The 19,785-nt window shown below is 42.4% G+C and overlaps 6 protein-coding genes across 6 annotated transcripts; 2 read left to right on the top strand and 4 right to left on the bottom strand.

Moving 5' to 3' along the window:
- Window positions 1–2,295: 2,295 nt before the first annotated feature.
- On the top strand, window positions 2,296–4,442 carry EAF02_002316 (uncharacterized protein). Its single transcript, XM_038898364.1, has 3 exons — window positions 2,296–2,671; window positions 2,726–3,130; window positions 3,184–4,442. The coding sequence occupies exons 1-3, from the start codon at window positions 2,516–2,518 to the stop codon at window positions 4,162–4,164; spliced, it is 1,542 nt and encodes a 513-aa protein (XP_038762056.1). The 5' UTR covers window positions 2,296–2,515; the 3' UTR covers window positions 4,165–4,442.
- A 1,077-nt stretch (window positions 4,443–5,519) lies between these two features.
- On the top strand, window positions 5,520–6,009 carry EAF02_002315 (uncharacterized protein; the record flags this gene model as incomplete). The annotated part of the gene is given in 2 exon segments (XM_038898363.1): window positions 5,520–5,843; window positions 5,857–6,009. The coding sequence occupies 2 exon segments, from the start codon at window positions 5,520–5,522 to the stop codon at window positions 6,007–6,009; spliced, it is 477 nt and encodes a 158-aa protein (XP_038762055.1).
- A 1,466-nt stretch (window positions 6,010–7,475) lies between these two features.
- On the bottom strand, window positions 7,476–8,021 carry EAF02_002314 (uncharacterized protein; the record flags this gene model as incomplete). Its single annotated transcript, XM_038898362.1, has 1 exon — window positions 7,476–8,021. The coding sequence occupies one exon, from the start codon at window positions 8,019–8,021 to the stop codon at window positions 7,476–7,478; it is 546 nt and encodes a 181-aa protein (XP_038762054.1).
- A 6-nt stretch (window positions 8,022–8,027) lies between these two features.
- On the bottom strand, window positions 8,028–10,586 carry EAF02_002313 (uncharacterized protein; the record flags this gene model as incomplete). Its single annotated transcript, XM_038898361.1, has 1 exon — window positions 8,028–10,586. The coding sequence occupies one exon, from the start codon at window positions 10,584–10,586 to the stop codon at window positions 8,028–8,030; it is 2,559 nt and encodes an 852-aa protein (XP_038762053.1).
- Window positions 10,587–13,924: 3,338 nt separating this feature from the next.
- EAF02_002312 (uncharacterized protein) lies at window positions 13,925–15,712 on the bottom strand (the record flags this gene model as incomplete). The annotated part of the gene is made up of 1 exon (XM_038898360.1): window positions 13,925–15,712. The coding sequence occupies one exon, from the start codon at window positions 15,710–15,712 to the stop codon at window positions 13,925–13,927; it is 1,788 nt and encodes a 595-aa protein (XP_038762052.1).
- A 1,924-nt stretch (window positions 15,713–17,636) lies between these two features.
- Window positions 17,637–19,035, bottom strand: EAF02_002311 (uncharacterized protein; the record flags this gene model as incomplete). Its single annotated transcript, XM_038898359.1, has 5 exons — window positions 17,637–18,111; window positions 18,163–18,488; window positions 18,560–18,646; window positions 18,720–18,890; window positions 18,960–19,035. The coding sequence occupies 4 exons, from the start codon at window positions 19,033–19,035 to the stop codon at window positions 18,274–18,276; spliced, it is 549 nt and encodes a 182-aa protein (XP_038762051.1). The 3' UTR covers window positions 17,637–18,111; window positions 18,163–18,273.
- Window positions 19,036–19,785: the final 750 nt, after the last annotated feature.

Here is a 19,785-nt window from a genome sequence, read left to right as displayed (position 1 = left end):
AGATCTAGGAAGTGATAAATAAGTTCCCGGCATCGGAGATCTAGAACGGTCTTTGTGGGAATGCGAGAGAACTCATCTGTAATGCGGGTACAGGCTATTCTCTGCGAATGTCCATCGATTTTTGAATAATTGCTCTTCACAGCATTAGTATAATGCGTCAATGTAGATCTAAACAAAGCACATCAAGAGATTAAAACTAGAAGACGAGGATTAGATCAATAGTTCAAAAGATAGATAGCTACCTAGCTTGATAATTCATTCGATCGGCTGATGTTGTGGGGGCGAAAAGGAACGAGAATGTAGGAGGGCATGTACATCTACATACATGCATCTGATAACGCTTTGTCACTGGCGTCTGGTTCCAATTTAAAGAAGTTTACCGGGTGCGAATCGAGGATGGGAGATGAGGAATTGAGGACTGTAGTGTAGCTGTGTGCACACGTACGCAATGTGATATCCAATCCTATTCTAGACTCTCCTTTGTGTGCTCAAGATATGTAAGTCAATACTTCGCCTCTTCACATCTTCACATCTTCGCCTCGAAGATCTCTGCGAATCTGCTTCGTATAGCTTGCGTGGCAGTACAGAATGTAACTTACAGTAAGTATACTTCACATGGCGCAAAGCCTTGAGCGACTTTCCTACTACATAACACCCCGCTAGTTATCAGGATCAAACCCGACACTCCGAAGATCGGCGTGTAAAGTTTGCTCGCTGATCTGTTATTTGATATTGATGATTTGTATATAGTGGCAGCCTTGTGATGGTTCGAGATGAGCTGAGAGGGGCTTGAGTATGCATATTGCGTACATCTCTATGCAGATGCGGGGGCTCGGTAGTAATTGCGAATCGAAGCAAACATTGCTTTTCCGGAGCACTTGGTTGTTGTCTCGATGTTATATAATGGATATATGGATAAATGGTTCAACGTTGTGAAGGAAGGAAGGTGTTTTGGCTAGGTACAAGACAAGCTTGGCCTAGTAAGGAAGCCGTTGAACCCGTTATTATTCTCCGACAATCGTTCTCAGATGTTTGAGATTCTACTGCTAGTGAGGAGAACAGTACTACACAAACATCGTTCTACCCTGATTTCATCCATTTATCCTTGATGTCTATCACTTCCCCTCACTCCCCCCTCACTCTTTGGTCCCTTCCATTTTCACCAGCCCCACCTGCAACCTTGGAACCCAAAGCAAGCACGCCACAGTGGCTCGGCTCGGCACGTCACACGTGAAAATCACGTGCATGTCTTAGTATGTTCAGCGGCTAAAAGATCCGTTATAGCGGGGCTAACCAATCGAAAGAATCTCGTCTAAGATCTGAAAAACCATGTTCATGTTTCAAAATACGTCGAACAATCCTGGTTGTTAATATATCTGACGGATATTATTTCTCCACATTAGATTAACTTTTTTCTGTAGAAATCCTGGGTATGATGATTTGGATGAATGGAAAAGAAAGGAATGGATTCATTTGGATGATGTGAATTATCAATGGAAATATATGAGGGGGGGTATATGTTGAGATATAAGAATTGGTGAAAGGGATACGGACAGGCGGTCCGCCGGCGTATGTTCTATGTGTTAAGGAGGAGAAGAATGGGAATTGAAATTGGTGATTAATGGTTGGATGGGAGAATCGACTATACATCTCCATCGAATGATGTCTGGAAATTGGTGAAGGGTTAGACATGAGAAGGGGGATTCAATAAAGCCGCCTCAAAAGCGAAGCGATGACAGGTACCTATCGCTAACCCTTCATCTACCCCTTCATTCAAATATATACAACACACACTTACTCCTTTCAAAAGAAACAAACATATCCGACATCTAACATCCAACAGCCGAATTCCGAGTTAGGATTCTAGATTCCCCGTTTCGTTTTTTCAAGCTTCTATCCAATGCCAAGCACGGATAAACGCATCATAAACATAAGCAACAAACCCACTTCATGACCCGAATCAGATGAACTCAAACCAATTACTTTATATGAGACAATGATCATATCCGGTCCGTCCTGCCATAAACATCACCAAAACTTCATCTAATTTCTTCATGAATCTTCCATTCTATACCCCAATTATACAGCATGCATTGTTCATCTGACTTCATTCGGTGTTTACGCCTATTTGGAATTTCCTAGTCAGGAATTGCCTAGGTAGGTTTGGGCGGTTAACGATTCCATATTTGATGATGGCACTTTAATTTGGGAAATTGGAGGGACAAACAAAAGTTTCCGAACAACGGTGCTTAATTTGTTTTGTAGTAACTACCTAGGTAGGCTTCACTCAAATCGCCTCATGAGAAAAATGTATGATTCTCTATAATAACTTTGGATTCCTCTCTCTACAATTTTGATCTTTCCTTTGAACTTTGTCCTGTGTGCTATTCAGTTCGTTTCACTCTTTTAAACTTTGCTTTCTATTTACTACATTCTCTTTCTCACACAATTTTTATATATCCAGCGGATATTTTAACAAGGTACTTGAAGTATCTCTATAACAAAATCAAACACAATGCATTTTTCAAAGAAGGCTCTGGCAGCCCTTATTGGGTCTGCGACTAGCGCAAACGGTGCGATCTTGTGGGATGGTCGATTCGATTCTTCTTCAATGGCCGATTTGAAGGCTTGGTCATGGAGTAATGCTGTTGGCGATTACCAAAATTATATCGTGAGTAATTTTGTAGGACTTGAGTGGTATGAATGATATCTAACAAACAAATAGCATGGTACAGGTAACATTACCAACTATGTTGCTCTCGACAGCACTTACAAGAACCCTGCCGATTCTGGATCAGCCCTCGGTGCCAAGATCACTCTTGATAGTACTTCATACTGGGAAGGTCAAAACATGCGTCGTACCGAATTGATTCCTCAAACCTCCGCGGCTATTGGAAGTGGAAAGGTTTACTACCATTTCAGTATGAAGCGTGAAGATACCAATGCACCAAGTATCTACAGAGAACATCAAATCTGTTTCTTCGAGAGTCATTTCACTGAGATGAAGAGTGGTTGGATTAGTGGAGAGACTGGATCCAGTGATCCTCTTTTGAGATGGGAAGTCAGTGCGACTAGTCAATGGAGTACTAACTGGACTGCTGGTGTTTGGCACAACATTGCTTACGGAATTGTATGTTTGAATTCTTTCAATCTTTCTCATCATATACTAATATACTATTCAAGGATTTCTCCGCAGGCTCAGTTGAATTCTACCACTCCACCGGATCCGACCCTCTCACTCTTACCGTCCCAGCTGTTTCCGTTTCCGCCTCTTCCAATGGTGCAGACTGGCATTTGGGAGTTCTCGAACTCCCTGTCACTGGTCAAACCGATGGAACCGAAGATTTCTATTTCTCTGGTGTATACATCGAGAGTGGATCGCTTACCACTAGTGTTGCTGGACCAGGTGGAGCCGCGAGTTCCAGTTCTCCTTCTGCAAGCACGTCAGTAGATTCTTCTTCTGTTCTTTCTAGCTCAGTAGTTTCTTCTTCTATTCCTTCTTCTAGCGCCGCTCAGGTATCCTCATCATCGGTCATTCAATCTTCACCAACATCTATTGCCGTCGCAATTCAACAATCCTCAGTTATCTCTTCCCCATCAAGCTCGACCAAAAAATCCTGCACAAAGAAGGCCTCCGCTACTGGATCTCAAGCTAGTGGATCCATTGTTGAATTCACCTCAACTCAAACTGTCACCTCTGTCGATATCGTCCCTACTAGCGTCTACATTACCGCCGGAGGATCAACCTTCCTAACTACTTCTTCTGTTTCCTCTACCTATACCTCTGAATCCGCCATTATCACCTCTTCTGTTCTTTCCAATGCAGCTCCATCTACTTTTGTCACTTCCAAGAAGTCTTGCACAAAGAAAGCCTCAACAAGTTTGGCAGGAAATGTAAACATAGCTGCTAGTTCTTCAGCGGTTCTAACTTCTGCTGGTGTTAGCTCGAAGCCACATACCACCATGACCATGACAATCACCCAAACTACTTCTACTACTGTCGCTTCGAGCGCGGGTGCTACTAGCACTGGAGGAAGTACTTCGGGAGAGATCGCTTTGTTTATGCAATGTGGAGGAAAGAACTGGACCGGAACTGGTACTTGCGTTAGCGGAAGTACTTGCAAGGCTCAAAATGATTATTATAGTCAATGTGTTTCTGCTTAGAGTAGATAAATGAAAGAGGTTTAAGGGGATGGGGGGGAGAGTGAAGGAAAGTTTTATTCTATTGTATATAGTTCGAAATGTCTGTACATGTCTGTGTGTTTCGAAATGAATAGTCTGGGTTATTTATATCTATCAAGTACATACTACTTTACATTCTTGCCCGTTCCAATTTGGTGGTGATTATTTTCGAATAGTCAATCTAGTGGACGAGTGTCTTTAAAGAACCTTTGAACCCTAAGTTTGTTGAATAGTATCTATACTGAAATGAAAATTGTCCCGCGGGTTCACACACACACTGGTGATTAAACTTTCGAAATTTTATTCATTTCATTCTTCAATTGTTTGATATCGGAATCTATCTTTTGATTGTTCAATCTTTGTTAAAGCATTTTAAGAATTCTCAAGAGCTAGTGCGTCCACCTCCCTGATGGATATCTTGTTGCAAAAGATTGTGTATACCTAATATCGATTTTTTCGCAATAATATACCTATCTATCGCGATTATTGAATGTTAGAAATTTCCTCAAGTGTTATATCCTCCTACTTTATCCCAACACACATATTTTGGAACGCTAATCGTTATTAAGATGATTGGTCTTGAAAGTACATAAAGTCTGTACAGGAATGTCAAATTGTAGAGTTGGATCAAAATTTAATCAAAGTAATGTATCAAGAGTATGGGAATCTCTTGAATCTCTTGAATCTTTCAAAAGATCTAAAAGTACTCTGCTATTTTTCCCCGGGAAAGCAAAAATTCAGTGAAGCATAAGGGCGTCTGATCTCACATCTTTCCGTTGTTTTGATAGGCAATACCGGGAATTTTGGTTGTCCTTCTTAGGGCCAGTATTCCATCGTTCTGAAGCTCCTAGGCGTAACGGGGCATCGGGATGATCCTCTGCCAAGGTGAATGGATTGAAATCGCCTTTGTCTACCAAACCCCATTTAGTCAAGTTTTCACGGCTCCACATACTCTCGTGTATTGCAATGAACTTTATGTAACCTCCAAAATCCTCATTACGCATTGCTGGACAAGGGAATTACTGCGCTGAGCCTCTCACAATCACATGTTGCTTTTCAACCACGAACACTTACGGCTCTCAGCGCCGCGGCACACTGGAAGCCTTGTTGAACAAACCAGAGTATTAACCGCACAATGATGAGGATGATTGCAAGTACTTTGGCTTCAATCCAGATCCAGATCAACCTTGTTTCTCGACCAAGAAGCCATCAATTTCAGAGCGGCAGGTAACTGGTATGAGACGGGTACTTAGAATATTGGAGAACCCAAAGGTCAAAATGTGTCTCCTCGGAGATGCTACTGGCCTTGTTAAGACAGTCACAATTTGTGAAGTATGATGGATGATAATCCGTACCAAATACTTGAAGAACCACTTAAGCCAGCATCTCCGAGGCCTGAAATGCTTATCGTCTTACCTGAACTGATCGAGCAGCGGCGAAAGGGATCAAAAGCCTCAGTTCTGACTTCCAGGTATACATCTATTGTGGTGACGAACGCAAGTCGAGATCTGAGACTCACAAAAATATTGCCGGGAAGCTCACACGTCGTCATCCGATATCCATTGTTCAATAGCGAACAGAAAAATTTCGAGAGTTGGGGTGATTACTACCTTGGTCACATTAAGAAATCGCCATGGACCTTCAGCATTGAAAACTTTCAGGTTTGCTAAGAAGAGCTTCAATGAAAAAGAAGCAAAGGATTGCCAAGCAATCAACGATCCGCAGTGGAGTTTAACTTGGCAGGTCTCATCGAGTATGTCATCGTCGACGAAGCCATATACTGAAAATTTCGGACACAATGGCCCATGCTTCGGTAACCTGGCTTGAACCAAGCTTCCAGATACTTGCAACTATCACAGTGTTGTCTAATCGTGTAGAATTAGCCATCTTCTCTTCGGGGTCTGAATCTGCATTGCGCTTGCCTTGAGTGACAAGCTTCTCCAACTTTATCTTGTCGTTGAAATATTTCAACGTTACTTGTATGGTCAAATACCTCCCGAAAGGTGTCGTTAAATCTAACGGATTCTTTGGATTTCGGGTGGTCTTACACCATGCTAACTTAAGACCGGTCGAAGGAGTAGATTGAAGGGGTAGATTGAAGGGTGGAGGTGATTGATTGAAGACTGGAGAAATGTTCGCAATGTCTGCCGTCAGATTAGAAATTGGAGATAGTGAGGCGATCTAGAGTGTCTAATAGTTCGGACTGCAATCCAACAATGAAGATTATCAAATTCCCAAACCAATTAAAATATCCAAATCATCTCAAATATTGAATTTGACTAGGACATTGAAATATTTTTGAATTTCCAACTGCTTTTAGACATTCAAACTCTTACATTGTTGGATTGCAGTCCGGACTATTGGATGCCCTGGCACTGGTTCTGGAGTCTCTGGAGGGGAACGTGGAGATCCACCGAACGATTTCTTCTAGGCTTTATGTGCAGAAGAAGCGCGTTTAGTGAGGACACTTCGTGTGTTATCTCCAAAGATGTAAATTGAAGGTGGATCATATGAGCAGAGAACCTTCGCCGGCCATAGATGGGTCGCCTGCTCTGCGTTTTTTAAGCAGCGACAACATTCCGATTTGCCTTTGCCGTTGCTGGTACCATGCACATCAAAAGTCTGACCTCGTTCTCTGAGATACCCATCTGCTTGTCTCGAAACCAACCGTTTCTCGCACGAGTGTTATCCAAACAAAGTCTGAGTAGACAAAAGACATCATGATCTACCTCACCACATCCCGATTTATCGAAATGCAGATTCGAATATTTCTGATCTCCATGATTTTCGCCATCGGCAACGGCTCACTAAACACTCTTAAGGGATTGGTCCTTTTCATTTTGGGGCGGCTAATGTTCTTGGGTAAATGATGGTGTCATAATGTGAGAGTGTGGACGGAAAACTAGGGTTCAAGTAACAGTAGATAGAATCATATGAAAATCTGAAAGGGAATCCGGTGGATTGATATGGAATACGCTAGAGTGGTGCCTGACACCACGTGACTCTCCCGCATCGCTCCTTCACACATACAGCTCCTTGAAAATTGGCAAGAATTGAGGTCATTCGAGGAACTTTGATACTGCATCTTTGTCTGGAAGATTGAGGGATGGGATTATACGAGATAGATTTTGAGAAGTGTTATTTTCTATAGTTGTACCTGCTAGGTTTGTAGGATTATCCAAACCTTGAATGATATGTCACATATTCAAGACACTAAAACATCAAAACACTATAGGATCTAATACTTTCATTGGTTATGGTAAATTACAAAGAGAGAAGAAAAGAAAACTGAGCTATGAATGGAAACTGTTCATGCCATCCTTTGCGCAACCATATTCACGTGACCTATGTGCACCCCCAACAGCGTGAACATGGCGATGCCCAAGCAGATTTGAGTAGCTTGCATCCATAACCTTGGTAATGTTGACACAAGCCTTTGCTTTATGAGCGATGTCGAAAGCCTTGCAAATTACTGGAGCGTTTCTACCACCAGAGTTTAATTGCTGTGTATTTGCAGTGACGATCCCAAAAGAACGTGCTCGAGTGAGTGCAACACAGTTTCTGCCGGGGTTGTTGGTGAATCCTGTATTTTGGGTACGGACAGAATCACAGAATGTAATATCTGCAGAGCCACCTTTGATGCTATCCGTAGTATGAACAGCGACTTCAGAGAAAGCAAACTGAGGATAATCACTGGCTAGCTTCGAGATTGTGCGTCTATAAACACGGAGCTGTGCAGTGTAATAAGTCAGAATAGCCAGTGAACTTGGAGGAACGTTCCACTTAGTGACGAGGCACTCGATCAAGTGTACATTGACAGCAGCACTGGTCAGGTTCATCCAAGACTAGGTTGAGTGGTCCATAATCTCGCCTTCGTGTACTGCATCAATATACAAATACGGCTTTGAGATGGAGTTTTCTGGGAATATAACTCTGAGGGTATTGGCAACCACCTCACGGAGTGGGAACTGGTTCGGCAAAACAGGTGCATCTTGAATTCGCTTGCGGTAAAATAATTCGGACGCGACCTCCATGATTCCAGGGTAACCTCTACGCTGAACGTATAGTTGCGCCTTAGGCCAATGATTATCCATAAAGTATGACATAATATCTTGAGACTTTTCATGAGATAATCCTTGAAACCCTTGGAGAAACGGAGTTTGGGGAGTAAGCTGCTTGGTGTCACCGAACAAGACAAGTCGGTCCGTATCAAAGGAAGAGAGAAGCACAATTAGATCGACGAGTGTAGCAAGACCAGCGTCGCCAATCAAGATTGCGTAAAGTTGTCGGAATTGGCCCATGAACTTTTTCGTACCAGTCTGGGAAGTTAAAACAACATTTACAGCTTGATCAGTCGAAGCCTTTGGAGCCCTATCAACCAAACTGATTAGGAAATTGGTCTCAGTTGCTGAAGGATAAACGCGAATGACGACCTGTTGACGGAGGAAAGGTGCGAGATCTGGCTGTTTGCTGCAGGTATCTTCGATTGCACGTTCAATAGCCTTGGCCAGAACGTCGGTCGGTTGGTTTGCAGCGCAGATACAACCGATAGGAGCTTGAGGTTGTTGAGCCAGCATGCATACAACGACATGAGCCAAGAAAGTAGTCTTTCCAACTCCTGGGAAACCTTCAACGATAGCAACGGCCTTGCCTTGAGAATTTACAGGTGTGCTCCGAAGGTATTCGATGGTGTCAAGTTGATCTTTAGCATCGAATCTCTCCATGATGAGACCAGCATCTTCGCCCAGGATATCGACATGAGTTCTGACCCTATTGTCATGCATTAAAAGCACCTTTGACCATGCATCCATGCTTGCTGATTTGAAATTGATCGGGGAGTGGGAGTCCTTCTTGTCAAGATTGGGGTAGGTGGAGTGGAGGAAGCAATTGAGAGCCTTGAAGACTCTGGCTTCTGCCATTTCGGACTCGTGATAATTGAGGATGACAGGGATTGAACAAGCCTTCTCAAGAAGGGCTCTGCATGTTTTAGGCGAATCCATGTTACCGACGACGGCTGGTAGAATTGAGCCGGTGAGAGGTCTGGGGGCGTTCTTTTCCTCTTCAGTGGCATCCCAACGAAGTGGGACCAAAGGACGCTTCAAAATACCAACAGATGCTTCTGGGTAATACCAGTCAAAAGGCTTGCAAATGACGAGATTCCAATCCTCATTCCTAACTCCGTCTATAAAGAAGTTAACCTTTAACACGTCACCCGGGTGGAGTCTTAAGTTCTGTGGTGCCATGAAGAAAGCATAATAGGCCGAGTCATCGCCAATATTCATCAATCTGATGGAAACGTCGTTTGCACGACGATCTTCAAGTTGTTGCTTGGTAGCGACAGCAAGACGGGTGATCATCTCCCCCTTTGTACAGTATTGTAATTGCTTCTGGGTAACGATTTTGGGTCTTAATCTCGCATCCTTAATGAAAGCATCCAATCCAACTTTGCTGTTGAATCTAAAGTTTTGAGACAGATAGCGACGAAAGGGATTGCCATCGCGTAGCTCCTTTCGCATACCTCGAAGGCACTTGATCAAGGAATATTCCAAATTGCTATTCGAGCTATCCATGATATATATTGGAAGTGAGAACGTGTGTTGTGACATGATAAACTGAAGGAATTTGATAACACGACGAGGAGCCCACGGAAGAGCTGGCCAGGTAGTAGAATGCATCAAGTTCTCACTAATGGCAGACGCAATTTCCTTGACATTGAGTTCCCAACGATAGACGCCAAATTTGGCCTTTGGCTCGCCGTTCTTTCCAACACGGTCATAACCAGGTGTCTTGAGTACAATCTTGGGAATTTTCTCAATATCGTTACCATTGAAAACCTCTTTATCATCATCGTTGATACTGAAGAGCTTGATAACTTTTCTGGTGAAGATGTTGTCTGGATCTTCATCTTCTTCAGGCGAGGAAAGAGAATAATCGAGACCAATGATATTTTTTGCGTAGAACTTGAGTTTGACGATGAAACCATCAGCAGTATGCGATCTAGGATCAATCGTGTCGGGAATCTGATCAAAAGGAATGGCGACCCGCAAAAAGACGAAGTTTCTCTCGGTCTCGTGTGTAGAGAATCCGATTGAGGCGTTGATTCGGTCAAGTGGTTGGTAGCTGCGCTTCGTACTGGCCTCAAGTTGTGCAGGTGAGGGATTGTAAGGGATTGGCGCGTTTGTGACATTTCCTTGCTGGTCGTACTCTGGGGGAGGAGGATTGACGTTAAACAAAGCGCCAAAAGGCTTGTCGGCATGCTCAACATCTGCAAGCTCGTCTTGAATTGCCTTGGACAAGCCAAAATCAGGTAGACCGAATTGTCCATCTTCAGAAACGCGAAGATAAAGCGTATCGACAACGCAATTGAAAGTTGCCGTCGCTGCCATTTCGTAATCGTAATACATCTTTGAGGAAAGGATTACTGAATGTAATGGATAGTAGAGAAAGGAATCCAAATCAATGTAATTGAGTTGAAGGTAATTGTGATTGAAGGAATTTTGGATGTGGGTTGTAATTGAAAGAAATCAAAACAAGACCGCGTCCTTCGGAATTGTTTGTGGGAAAAAAATCAGCTTCATTCACCTAGCGACGACGAGCTAGCAACAGCTACCTGAAGTAAGGCCGAGAATCAGGCAGAACGTCGTACGATTTTTTTCTCAACAAAACAGGAAAGAGCAGTTATGAGACGAACTTCACTTTCAAAGGTGAGTTTTAAAAGATGAGAAAATTTGTAAAATCGACTGGCTCAACCCAGGAACGTTTTTCATAGGTCGTGCCGAACACTTCCAGTAGCAAATTGGTTGCCAGTGATGATTGTCGAGTGTGTCTTTTAATTTCATACAGCCAGGACAGTGTATTTTAACGTCGTACATACAGGACGAAAAGGCTTGACTTCGTTATCCAATGCTTGAGAAATAATTTGATGGAAAATGAAGACGATTCGATGAAATTTCCACGTGATTGATGATTGAGGTGAAGTGAAATTGAATGTGTATCATGATTGATGTGATGAAGCTGGTGGTGAATGACGACCTCAATGTATATAAGTGTAGGTTCCAGCAGTCTGCTCTATAAACTTTGAAGCAGTACTCAAACATGATCTGGCTGTCAGAATGCTCATGACCTGGATACTATGGGAGATTTTGGCTGAGATACCAAGACAATGCCTTCAGGGTTGGGAGATCGAAGTAAGCAGCCTGTTATTGGTATGGATTGAGGTATGCTCGTGTGTCTTCTGCTTAGCACAAACATTTGTTCGCCTTGGTTGGAGTGTGGTTGAAGGACAGCACACCTTTATTCTCCAACTTGACGTAAAGATGTAATCAAGGGCAGGAAGCTTGCCTGTTTCTGCCTAACAAGAGCCGGTGCAAGAAACCTTCGTTTTCAAACTTGGTGTAAAGATTTAGCTGATATGCGGCAGACTTCTTCAAAACGGTTCGATGATCGAATTTCGGAGAGCTAACCGTTGGTCTTGAATCGGCTTAAGAATCGAGGCATGTAGAGCGGATCTCCATCTTTCAATTTGGTATATAGACAAATGGAATTCAACGGAATTGTTTGATTCGATTTGAAGGCCAAAGAAACGGAGACAAGCTGCCAGTTTGAAATTAGCTTGAGGATAGAAGTACGGATAATAGAGCTTGGATTTCCAACTTGATGTATAGGCAATCGAAATGCGACGTACCTATTTAGTTTGATTTGAAGGTTAAAGAACAGAAGGCAAACTGCCAGCCCAGTAAACCTCCATTTTCCAAATTGGCACATGGATACAACTGAGATTCGGCAGGCTTTTTTACTCGGGTTGAAGATCAGAGCTTGCAGGGCAAACCAATTATCAAAATTGCTGGATTCGGATGTGTCCTACCTGCGAATACACGTGAGTTGGATGTCCAAAGCCACAAAAGGTGAAAATTGGAATAAGGAATCATACTCGTGAAACTCGGTGGTGGAAGGAATATTTTGTTGTTATTATAAGGAAGCCCATTGGAAAGCAAAAATTCCAATCAAGAATCAAAAGCTAGAAAGAAAAGATAAACTAGGATACTGAAGATGGTTTTAGGACGTTGTGATGTAGTTGAAGATTGGAGAGGAAATAATTCACTTTGCTCGCTATCTTACCGAATTTGTGCCGAGCGTAGTAAGATGGCCTGGCCCGCTTATGTCGGAGGGAGCATGAGACTTGGGTATTACTGTAGGTCTTTTGAGAAGTATTTGTGATCTTTTTTTGGAGGGAGGCTGGGGCGCGAAGAGGGGAACTGTAGAGTAGACGCCTCTCTTTGATTCATAATAATCATAATCATTCTTTGATGAACTTGAGCTTGGTCATTGGTGACAGACGGTTTGGTATACCTACTACAAATGAGCCTACGCTGTGTTTCAGGGAGATGCACAATTTACCAATTTGCCCCGTTTCAATATGATTCGACAGCCATATGTATGGGAAGTAAGACTTACACTTACACATACAGAGCATTTCAATCAGAACTACTTTTTCCATATTTTAATTCCGTTTTGTTCATCTGTTCGACAATGATGAGGATGAAATGAGTTCCTTCAGAAAGATCATCGGCTGGGATATGCCCTATCACGTTCACCGAACAGAACTTTGATTCGAAGATAACAATTCAGTTGTTGGAAAGTTTTGCTAGGGATCAATCCTAGTCTGAGTTCTTCTCTTTCCTACGTAGAGGCAGGGCAAACGGTTGTGGAATGAAGGTATATCTTGTTTGAAATGTCCAAGAAAGTACTTTTATCGCATTTCACATATTACACAGTTGTTAGAGAATCTTGCAAATCGAGTACAAGGGAAAAGATATCTGAGGACTTGGTTGGAGACATGTTATGTGTAGTAGGCGTGAAATGACGGTTTCTTAGATTTCAAGAACGAGCTCTAATCATTCTCCCCCTAATTCTCCTCTCTGCATATGAATAAATCTCTGTATCTATCCTTTTCGAATAATATATCTGAATCTTCAAACCTCGATTCAAATCCAAGCTTTCATCTACGTTCAACCCTTTATCTAATCGATATCTTCAAACTTTCATACCAATCTCCTAACCTCCATTCAAATTCAAACCCCCATCAACATCAACATCCAAGTTCCTCCATCCACCTATCCACTCATCTCCAAAAAAGAAAGACATAGATAATTCCCCACCTTGTATAAATATGAAAAGAAAGAAAGGGATAAGACAAGACCCAAAGATCTCATCACACTTGAGAAAGAGAGAAAGGCTAGTTTAGCAGAAGGAGAAGGAGAAGAAAGAAATGTAGCAGTTGAAGGAATAGAAAGAGCCCTCGGGAGAGAATTTAGATGATATTTCATTGCGTGAAGGAAGAAGGAAGAGGGAAGATTCTATGTTAATATAAATTTCTAAACCATGTTCTTTTCCTTGAATGTTGAGGTATTCTGATAGTCATCAGAGGCCTTAGAGTTAGATGAACTCAAATCATCTAAAGTTTCGAATCCTTTAATGTGAAGAGAGAGACAAGACAAGACCCATAGCATCATCTTGTCACAAAATCACTAGGTACAAACAAAAGTCTCAAGTTTTTATAAAACCACAGATCTTATATTTCTAGTTTTTCTAATCTCCAAAAGTGGATCTTCAACCAACCAACAAACTATATACCACGCCAATTGCTAATATATACAAAATTTGAACTTAAAACTCATCTTCCAGACTATTGTCCAAAAATTGGACACTATCTACAACCATCTATACTCGAAGTATTGACTTCTTAAGAAGAAGCAACACATTGAGAGTAGTAGTCATTTTGAACGACACATGTACCCTCAGAGCAGGTCTTTCCACCAGTGCAGTTACCGTACAAGGGAACGGAACCAGTTGATGAAGAAGCGGAGCTAGTAGCAGCAACACTACTAGTAACTGGAGCAGCGGCGACAGAAGTCTTAAGAGTGCTAGTAGCGCTAACCTTGCTACACTTGGACTTGGTGGAAATAGCGGCACTAGAAACGATTGGGGCGGCACTAGAAGCAATTGGAGCAGCGCTGGAAATAGCTTTGACAGAGCTAGCGACGGATGGAATGGAGCTGGAAACGGCTTTGGCGGAACTCGAAATGACGGCGGCAACCGGTGCAATAGAGCTTGAGGCAATAGTGCTTGGCCTTGAGCTTGGGGCAATAGCACTTGAAACTGGGCTAACAGAAGAACTATCGGCTGGGGCCTTGAAAGTAGATCCAATTGGTCCGTACTTGATGCTAGAGAAAGTGACATAGGCACTTCCAGAACTAGCCTCAACGGTAGCAGGAACTCCAGATGAAGTGGCGCAAGATCCACGAGAAACACCTGGAGTAGAAGCATCCTTGTCGGTTGGGTAATCAGAGTCGAGCCAGAGCATGTTTACATTGTAATCATCCCAGATGGAGAGAACAAGAACCATACCATCAGCCATCTTCTTACCCATAGCAGCCATACCACCATTCTTGGTGAAGTAATCGGTGTCACCGAAAGCAGTCTTTTGAGCAGCGCAGAAGTCATCGGTAATAGAGTTACCAGAAACACCAGAGATGTCAGAGCTTGGTTGTTCATGGACGACATCACCTTGAACGTAGAAACGCTTGATCTCAGTAAGAGTACCAGTCTCAGTTCCATCATCAGTGATAAATTGAGTGACAACGGAGAAAGGCTTGGTGGTATCAATGGTCATTCCACTTCCATAGAAGGTGGTGTTACCCATTCTGTATGGGTTGAAATCACATCCATCTCCATCACATACACCAGTATTTGAGACACAGTCAGCTCCAGTGCAAGCGGTTTGAGAATCGACAGTGCAGACGTGAGGGGTAAGAGCTTGGGCCATGGAGTTGGCTTCCCAGACATCGAACTCTGAGCAGCATGATCCGATATTACCAGTTCCAGAGTTAGCACTATTGCTATCTGGGACCCATCCCTCAACGTTGGCAGTACCGTTGACGAATTTCATGTCTCGAGGACATTGAGCATCGCAATAACCGGTACCGTACTTGGCACCTGCTTTGTTGGTGGAGTATTTGGACATTCCTCCGTCAGCGTCCATTGGAACGAAGTAAAGAGCACCGTTAAGACCGCAAGGAAGCTTGGAAACATCGACGGTGAAGGTGAACTCGTTACCCAAAAGAGCAAACTCTTTGTAGGTAGTCTCAGAGTCCATGAGGTAGGTTCGAGAACCAACGTTGCTTCCAGTGACGAAGCTAAGCTTCAAGGAGTCACCACTTGTAGTGATACCATAAGTTCCCTCGTAATCTGCACCATCAAGAGCACAGTTGGCGGTACAGGTAGCGGTATCTGGGCAAAGAGTGGCATCCCAGGTGTTACCAGTATAACAGTTGGTAGATCCGGAAGTGGAGTGGAGCCATCTCCAGTTGGCATCGAGAACGATGCTATCGGCTTCATCGGTACATGTTCCACCAGCGGCACATTTTTGAATGGTCAAGGCGGGGTGAGTTTCGGGGGTTGAAGTTCCAACTTGTTGAGCGCCGGCGCCGAGAAGGAAGGAGAAAGTTGCGAGCACTGCTGCGGAATACATCTTGGAGAAATGTAAAGTGAAAAGAAGGAATGTGAGTTGCGAAAGAGCGACAAGAATAAAAGAATGTAGAAAAGTACAAAGACTGTGATGATGAAAAAATTAATACATCGAGGTACTTCACCACCTTATATACACTTCTTCATTCTTGAAAAGTAAGTATAGGAGTCGAATAGAAGTGGATCTATTCTACCTTATTCAAAATAAACTTCTGAGAAATTGATCAGGGAATTAGATTGAGCGACATAGTTTCTAGCTCATTTTGGCCACTTAGCCAACCGCCGAACGTTCAATCAAGGTAGAAACACTATAAAAGAAATCTACCAAAAGGGATGAAAGGAATGACCACTTTTGATCTGGACAAGCATAAAATCATAAGCGAACTAATCGTAATGATTGACGAAGTGGATAGAGTGTCAACGGAGATGACAAGGCTTGATATTCATGTTTCCAAAGGAGTCGGTTAACTTTATTTGAGTCCACCAGTATTGAATTATGGAGTAACATTGTTAATTTGACTCCACCGAACAAGATCCTTAATCAATTTTGGAAATGAACTCTAGTTAACCCCGCAGATTTGTTCAAAGATCGGATAGAATGATGCTTGTCGTTTATGCGATCTGTTTGGAGAGAAACCAATCGGTGTATGCAATACGCTTTACGGATTGCTGCGGATACCCGAAAAACGTTAGCCTTTTCCCGTTTCATGTATATGAAATGCTACTGTATCCGAAGTTCCAAGCCTACCTTTGACCGATATCCGATGTTAATGAAACAAATCGCTCGCTTCAATTTTTCCTATTGGGTAGATAGACGCGCTTACATTTCATCCAATTTCGTTTACGATGGGATTTTTGTTTTGAATAGAAAAGTTCGGAGAGGCGTAGGTTGGTGATAAGGAGAAGTTCATCGAATAAATGAACGGCCAAGAACTATTTTCCAAACAGCGCTTTCATGCAAGTGATAAAGGGGAATATGCAGATCCGTCATTGAAAAGAAACAACATGAAATAGATTAATTGGATATTTCAGGAACCTCAAATCAATGTACCATGCCATCGATGTCGGACGAATATGGATGATGTGGTGGATTGCTTGATTCAATTGAGTTGAAGAAAAATAAGAGGCTGTGTTCAGTTGAGATGTGGATAGCAATGTGGGGTACAGCACTACGAGACTACCTAGCCTTTATCTCACTTTCAAACCCTCTTCGTCGATAAAACGTTTTTAATTAGGATTTTGAATTATATATTGATCTTTTTGGTGTTGTGGCTTACTAATGACGGTGAACCTCCGGGAGTTCCTACCTCGAAAACAAAGCATCAAGCCTATTTATATTATGTAATCACCGTGTGGTCTGAGTTTGTGAGCCACAACGCCACATCTCAATCTCCGAATACCTCCAGCTACCTAGGTAGGTACCCAACCTCGGGACCCTTAAAATTTCCATTGGAAGAGTCTGGCCATGGAAAATCTCCCAGCTTCTCACCGTACACTGTTCTTTCGATATTAAAAAGTCATCCAAAAATACCAAAATCAATATTTCATTTCATCGAATCTCCGTTCGTACACCCAAAACCAATCAAAACCTCTGAATAACCTTAAATGCACAATTAAACGAAGAGCAAATGCGGTTAGTCCTCGAATCCTTTTTGGAAGCTGACTCTAGGATTATAAGAAGCCCTGGTAATCCTACGCCTAATTGTTTGGTTTATAGTGCTACGACTCAAGTATGATGTAAGAAATCTGAGTGGAAAGAGGTAAAGGGGGCATACACGTGGGTTGGGGTAGGTTTTGTACTCGATGAGACAAGGGAGGTTTGCATGAATACTAGTAGTGGTGGAGAGCCGGACTCCGTTGAGCCGATGAGCCGTATCGTAAGTCTTACATATGATCTTATATGAGGTATATAACATGCGGAAGTCATAACGATGATGAAGTTTCAGGATGTACCACTATTATCATGTTTACGTTCAAGAAGAAGGCAAAGCACCAGATACATCAGATTGAGGAAAGGGGTTTTATCAAGTTTAACCTAACTTTCTCCATCTGAGTTCTACTCAATGTTCTTCTTCCACGCAATACCTCCCCTGAGAAAAAGTGTCACAAAGGTCGTACTCGATTTCTGTTTTTTCAAAAATGCTTTTGTTCAAAAGAAAGTAAGATGCGTAGAACTAGAGATATATCCTTGGTGGTGCTTAATCATGTATGATCACGCATATACTTGAATCGACCGCAGAGGAGGAAAACTTGTAGTACCTAGGTAAATGGAGATGTTGATTCTGAAGACCAAAAAGAAAAGGTGAAAAGCTTGGAATTGAAAGAGTGATGTTGAACATTCAGATTTGAAGGATATATTGAGCCGATTTATAATCAAGGTGACCCCCATCCGTTGGTGATTTTCTAGAACTCGTGTTAGCTTGGTACAAAATTTATGTTCGAGAGCCCATGTACTTTTTATTCCGTATAAAACCTGGGATCACATCGACTACAACCCTACTTTCAATCCTTTGACAAAGGATGACTGACTACTTTGCGCATTGTATGTTCGCAGACGCTTGACAGTCAACCCATCGATCCCCACTTCGAGAATTGTTCGCTTGCTGTTGGATTTACAGGGAGATTCTTGAAAGCATTAAACGAAATCTCCTCTGGTGCGTGTCGAGGTGTGGGAGCAATGGCTTCACCATTGACTGTATAGTTTGAAGTGGTGTTTCCGTGAATGATAGTAATATTATATTTTTTGAAAGCAGCTGGTATTGTCAAAGTAATTTGTGGCTCTGTAAATTGATTAGCTTCAATCTAGTCCCGGTCTCGTATTGCGAAGTCGGAGAGCAATGTAGGATCTTACCTTTGGAGGAACCAGTAGACATATCTAAGCTCATAATGATGTTCTCCGACGGAGGAGCTGTTGAGGCTACATTTAATACGTTTTCACCTAGGAAAGAAATGTCAGTATTTCCTTGAACTCGTATACACTATATATTGACTAAAGATGTGGTTGGATATACCTCTGGATCTTGTGTTTTGGTCTTGGCATTGCATCTTGCTGCGAGGTGCACCTTCCAGAATTGAATCTAGGTCTCCTATCTCGGAGTCCGAGACCAAGACCTCTGTAACGTAAGACTTTAGAGTATTTCTTTTTCGTACTCTTGGGATTTTCATTTCAGCATGTCTTTTACCTTGAAGATAGATGTTAGTACTAAAATTGATGTGGATACAAAATTGTAAGTATGGTTAAGCATGCATACCTTTGCGCTTTCTAGAATGCGAACGGTTATTCGGAGTAAGAAGTGCATTCCCAGTTTCTGCACATTCCCCTGGCATATTAGTTATACAATATTCCTTATCCAAGAAAGTTGGTGAGTCTAGTTGATTGATTGATTTAATTAACGTCCTTTTCTCAGTCCAAGACTATTTAGGACGGCTAGGCTTTAAGAACCTAACAACTGCTAGTGGATATCTACAGTAGATATATTCAATTTGGGGGAGTAAAAACGAATGCTGGGGTGCTATGCCCGATCTCTATTCGGAGTGCAAATAGAGATTAAATAGTCTTCATCCTCTGAGACACTTCCTTCCTCACTCTTCCCCTACCCCTAATCCAATTAAAGCATCCCAATATCCAATTTCTCTTTTTAAAATCCTAAATCCAATTTGCTATCCCTCCCTTTCTATAAAAGGCAAGAGTTATCCCCTCCCGAGTTGCCTCCAATATAGCAAAGGGTCCTCTTGCTAGTGAGGTAGCAGAAGAAGGCACCACTCTTCTCTGTCTTTATCTCTTTTAAACTAGCCCCTTGTATATCTTCATAAGCTTGATATCCTCCAGCTCTTATTAGATGTGTATAGTCGAAACTGTTGAAAATAGTGGGGCAGGGCCGAATCCTAAGCCCTATTGCCCACACACAAATCAATTCGGAAAATTCGAAAATTCGAAAATTAAAAGAAAAACGTTGTATTGTATCGATGCCCAGAGCATGGTATTAATTTGAAGGCGATGGCATTCTCTGTATTGTGTCGTCGTAGTATTCGAGTGGCTGAAAGCCAAAGGGTATAAAAAAGGGTTGTAGTACGAGT

This window comes from Botrytis sinoallii, assembly GCF_014898435.1.
Source record: "Botrytis sinoallii strain Bc 23 chromosome Unknown BSIN_003, whole genome shotgun sequence".
Taxonomy (NCBI): Eukaryota; Fungi; Ascomycota; class Leotiomycetes; order Helotiales; family Sclerotiniaceae; genus Botrytis; species Botrytis sinoallii.
The sequence above is the reverse complement of the archived record's forward strand: the minus strand, read 5'-3'. Positions and strand labels throughout refer to the sequence as shown.